The sequence below is a fragment of the Dendroctonus ponderosae genome, unplaced genomic scaffold (genome assembly GCF_020466585.1).
Source record: "Dendroctonus ponderosae isolate FM_Combo_2020 unplaced genomic scaffold, Dpon_F_20191213v2 Dpon_F_20191213_6, whole genome shotgun sequence".
Taxonomy (NCBI): domain Eukaryota; kingdom Metazoa; phylum Arthropoda; class Insecta; order Coleoptera; family Curculionidae; genus Dendroctonus; species Dendroctonus ponderosae.
In genome coordinates, this window is record NW_026018814.1 from 1,035,324 (window position 1) to 1,040,501 (window position 5,178).

Here is a 5,178-nt window from a genome sequence, read left to right on the forward strand (position 1 = left end):
TTTGCAATAAATCTGCAAAATGTTCCAAATAGCACTTCTGCTGTGTCTTACCCGCATGTCTAGTCTACACATTTTTGGTGGAACCGATGAAACAAATTTAAAAAATCGTGGTTTTTTCTGTTTATTTATTGAAAGCTTTCATCGCTGTATCTTGGAATAATGCTGTGAATTGATTCTCTGGTGTAACTTGGCTTGGTTTTGTTAACAGCATTTTTCACTTTCGAGGCTGTGAATGCGAATTTTTCGCCCATTTGATCGACATCATTTTCAGGTGTTCCAAACGTAAGCTTATCCATTGGTTGGGCTTCAAATTTCTTCTTCGTCGCAGACTCCGCTCGTTCTTTTTCTTCAATCAGGATGTTCTTCTTCCGCGTGGCAAGCTGGGTGATTTTTCTGGAGGTGTTAAAGCTCACTTGGCTCTTGATTTCAAAGGTCGTACTATCGGTGAACAGATTCCGGTCTAGAGGTTTATCTGGTTGTTCTTCCGCTTTGATGGTCTCTCGTACCGAAGAAACCGTGTCGATTGGTGTCACTTTGATGGTGGTTTCTTTTGGAGGTTTAACTGGAAAAAAACGCAATTAACTAGGGTGAGTTTTTGGACAGTCGATGATTTTCGCGTTATTATGCCGTCGTCTATAGGAATTTGGTCCTGACGTTTCGCCAGCTGCCACCATCTTCAGCCACCAGGACCAAGTTCCTATCAAGGAACCCGAAATTCACCAGTGGGCGCAATTGCCAGGCAGTGAGCGAGTAAATTAACAACTTTTATTACGTTGCACGACTTAAAAAATATATTTTAAACATAACATTTACGCTAAAGCCTCTGATAGTGTTCCTATGGGATTTTGGTGCGTGATGCTTCTACCTGATGCCGTTTTGCGATTACTTTGCTCAGCTTGGATTTGTCGCCTCTTATTCGCCTTCATTTCCTCCACGTAGCTAATGTAGTCCCTTCGGTACTGTTTGAATATCTCCCGTTTGGCGTGTTCCGCTTTCGGTTTAATTATGCGAAAATGAGCGGCATTGACGCTTTTCACTTTCACCGGAACCGTGCGGTATTCGGGATGTTGCTTGATGCGATCGAAGAACAGTTTGTCGTACTTCAAGTAGATGCAAAAGGCGTTTTCCCAACTTCCCTCGTTGTAGTAGATGTTGAACTGCTTGTACATGTTCAGGCCGGACTTGTAGTAGAATTTTCCGCTTACGTTCGGGTCGATTTCCACATTGCCTGAGAAGTCGAGCAGCGCTTTGAGCCGCTCATCTGGGCCGAGCTGTCTGTCGATCAAAATCGCCATTGTTTCCACGAATCGATGGAAATTTTGCGGAAAAAACTCAATTTGAATAAAAAGAAAACGTTGTCATTTCTAATGAAATTTCGTGACGTGACGCGCTGGTCCAAGTCATTTTTTTCCGATTCGAATCAACCTACATCCAAATCTGAAGGTAAATGAAAATCGCTTAAAGCCAACGAATTTAATGAATAGGCGCCGATCACGTGAAATGAAACGATTCTTATTTAGTATTATCGATTTATAAGGTTCTGTTTGTTGATATACGGTGACTTTTTAATTGATTTTCCCAGTCCATAAGGTCACGCGATTGAAAAATACCGGCGCCAAACATGCAAGCGGGGCTCTGCACACTCTGATTGAAACAAAATAATTATCGATAAGACGGGCGCACTCAATCATCGTGTTCTATTAAACGGTCCTAATCGTTTATTACATTGTGCGACTGTTGCAATAATTGCAATCGTTCCACTCATTGCGTAACGGCATTATAAATATTCAAAAATTACTGTTTTTAGTAAGTTCTTTCTGTACCTACGTAAAATTTGAAACGAGGAAAATGCTTAAAATCAAGTGTACGTTAGTTGGAAAAATGTTGTAATTTCCCCCGTATTATTTGAGGTCAAAAAACGCACTTGCTTGAAATGTTTCCTCAACATGTTGTGAATGGTCTTGAGACTGTTGAGGTGCAATTTTTTGAGCGGAAATATCCCGATTTTAATGCGTTTTGTATTTAGTGCTATTTTTGTGTTTTCTATAAACAACTATGTGTTTTTTCGAATTATTTCGAAATCAATTGAACCGTGTAGTGTCTGTTTATTTTATGTTTCTTTGGCGTTTCTAATGCGACTTTCTTGTCCTTACTGTTCATTTTGAGTAACTTTCTAGTACTCCTCAATTTTTTTTTCTACACAAATTCAAAGTCTTCTAAATTTTTAGAAGTGTTTTTTCACTTTGCTCAGAATCGTTTTCAATRCATTTGCTCCGCAAACAATTCAAAAATAATATCAAATACTGAAGACAAAAACAAAAATACTGAATTGAAGAAGATTCTCTCGAAARATGAATATGAAGAAGGCAGAAGGCTTTAAGAACTTTATCTGCCTGATGAAGAARACAGGATTTTGAAGATTTTTCAACAGTTACAGCTAAAAAGGATCCAATGGATCATCGGGTCAAGAAACTTGAAATTTTATCATTTGGTGTATCTTCAAGCCGTATTTTTTGTCGTGTGTATTCTATAGTTCTTCTCTAGTCTTTCGTCTTTACGTTTTCTGCACTTGAATTGTTCTGCATTAACGAAACGAAAACTTGACTTAAATCGGAAGCGTAAGCGAAAAGGGCAACAAAAAGAAGGTGAATAGAAACAGTGGAATAAAAATACAAAGCTTGAAGAGCAAGATTTGCATGAATTAAGTGATAAATCTTGCAAAATTTCAAAGAATTGAATTGATAGCAACTTCTCTTGCTGATGATCATACAGATGTTGCTAATCGACGTAATCATGTGAAACGTTGAAGAAAATCCTAAAATATTGAATGTAATTACTCGGCACCCGCTAATCTAATATCCTGTCTAATGCCCATAATGCGGCCTAAAGCGCTAAATCTGTATAATAAGGTCTGTGAAAAGCGATTATTTTTCTAGGATTTGCATATCTAATGTCCGCTTAATGCCTTAAGATGCCAGTATGTAAACACGCGTTTATTCAAATTATGTGTATTTTAGTGGATGTCGATTTGAATAGGGTAATTCATATTCCGGGGGACTAAGTTTATGTCCGAATTTAAAAGATTTCCATAATTATTTTTTGACTATTTCGGTTAAACGCGTTTGAATTGATAGCAAAGCGCTCATTTTTTGAGTTGAGGCTCAATTTGCATCGGTGCGATTAATCTGCTTGAGCGAAGCTGAGCTCTGGTGAGCATCAGAAATGGACAACAGCAGTCGCCTGATCGAGCTAATCGGTCGACTTAAAGATCGAATAACGATAAAGATCCAGCTAATGAGACCGACTAGCTTCGGAACATTAGATATTCCCCGCTGAGCCGAACATGCCAACATATAAAGTTGGAATATGACATGGTTAGAGAAAGAGCACAGGCCAGGCCGCATGTCCTGCTGGCAAGCCAGTATCGTATATGTTGAATTATATGCTGTTCAATCGATTTCATGTAAACAAGCGGCATTTACACGGCTACACCGATATTCGGACATGTTTATTCATTAGTTGGGTGTCCACTACTGATAGTTTATCTTTTCACTATTTGTCGACTGTTTAATTGCCTCGATATTCCTGCCCGGTTCTTTCCAAGTGGGTTTACTAAAGCAACTTCCGATGGAAAAACCGATTCGAAAGACGCCAAAATGATGAAATATTCAGATTTTTGAGGAACGGAGTTAAAGTCGCTGTCGCAAATAGAGCGAGTTAAAAAATGGAACTTGTCATCGAAAAAACAGCCCAAATCAATTTAATTTATTGCACTTTGGATATTTCGAAAATTCAGCTGAATGAATTGAGAACATGTAAAGTGTTCCACAGCCATTAATGTTGTACATAAATGTGCATGTACCATTAAAACTAACAACCGGGGCAAAGCGACGGAAAGCATGAGGAGCAAACCATTCAAAGTGCACTTCTTTCGCTGGCCGGCGTAATAAAGACATTAGAATGGGCGATGTGGGAGTCCCATGAGTCCCGTACCGAATGCAAATGCTTTCCGATATCAGCAATAAATCTGGTTAAGGTGTACAAGTGGTGAAACCCTAGATTTCCGTTCAGTTCACACCTCTGAGCCATCAAACAGAAATCTTCTTGTTCATTTGGGTGATTTTTCGGGGATCTGAACTGGTTTTAACGATCAGATGAGTGAAGAGCAAGAGCAACCCATTTCTAAACGAATAGAGACAACTAATATTTAAAGCTTATCTTAACTCGCTGCCAGTGGGTCTCTTATTTATTAACGACGCCGCCCGTAAACAAACAATAAATGGGCAAAACGGATTTATTTTGCTACTTTAAACAGATAATAAATTTCGTTGCCAGCGCTAAATAGATTTAAGCATCCCAGAGTTAATTGAAATGAAACGCCAAAGCGATTCAAGGTGCGAATCAAAGAATAACTAGGTTTCTTGCTTGTTAAGCGACGGTTCTTGTTGCCTTATTTGCGTCTCCTTTTAAAGGCTGGACAGACGAGAAAAATTATTATAAATGCAGTTTGTATTATTTCAAGCCCCATTGCAACAACGTCTTTTACCGTCAATTATTGTTACTGGAATTTAATTGGTTCTGCCTAGAAATTTTCACCGTCTTAAACTTGTTCTAATCCTTATTAATCAGCCTTTTATGTAGATGCTTTGGTCATTCCCCTATTGTTCCTTATTGAGTTCAAGTGTACGTAGTTTCAACTTCTATTAAATACTGAAATAATGTGAAGAAACGCACTGGTGATGGTATGTGTTAACGTCAGCCCAAGAGTTGCTTAATATAATTATTGTGAGCGCATTGAATAAAAGAGTTAAAGGCCTTATTGAGATGAGTGAGTACTAAAACGCCACTGAACACCGGTTCAAATTGAGCAGTAGCAGTTAATAAACCGAACACGAGAAGCTGCTCAAAATATGAGCCCAAGCTCAAAGTGATTGTGTTTTAAGACAAGAATTGTATTTTATTTAATCAATAAAATTGATCAAGAATACATAACCTTTAACAGGTGGTTTTGGATGACAGTTGTGACCTATTTAGGTATATCACTCATTTGCCCCACAAAGATGGCAGCACTCGGGGGGCTGTTTTGTCGAAGGAACAGGTATTTACGTCATGTTAATTAGGCAGATTACCTTGAAAAGCATTGTTGCCATCCTTCTGATCTAGTTTTTTGGCAAATAC

At 38.5% G+C, this 5,178-nt stretch overlaps 2 protein-coding genes across 2 annotated transcripts in view; one reads left to right on the forward strand and one right to left on the reverse strand.

Moving 5' to 3' along the window:
• Window positions 1–5,178, forward strand: part of LOC109536345 (protein Wnt-2) — a 44,590-nt gene that overhangs the window by 32,237 nt on the left and 7,175 nt on the right. The window lies entirely within an intron of this gene.
• LOC109536348 (STAM-binding protein-like) lies at window positions 106–1,409 on the reverse strand. The gene is made up of 2 exons (XM_019902527.2): window positions 866–1,409; window positions 106–562 (listed from the first exon to the last, which is right to left on the reverse strand). Exons 1-2 carry the CDS (start codon window positions 1,293–1,295, stop codon window positions 126–128), a joined length of 867 nt encoding a protein of 288 aa, XP_019758086.2. The 5' UTR covers window positions 1,296–1,409; the 3' UTR covers window positions 106–125.

Excerpts from the sequence above, each read along its gene's own strand:
- LOC109536348 (XM_019902527.2), bottom strand. The coding sequence starts at position 1,295 with ATGGCGATTTTGATCGACAGACAGCTCGGCCCAGATGAGCGGCTCAAA. Across the intron at positions 563-865 it reads TAATCGCAAAACGGCATCAG|TTAAACCTCCAAAAGAAACC; the intron begins GTAGAAGCATCA and ends GTTTTTTTCCAG.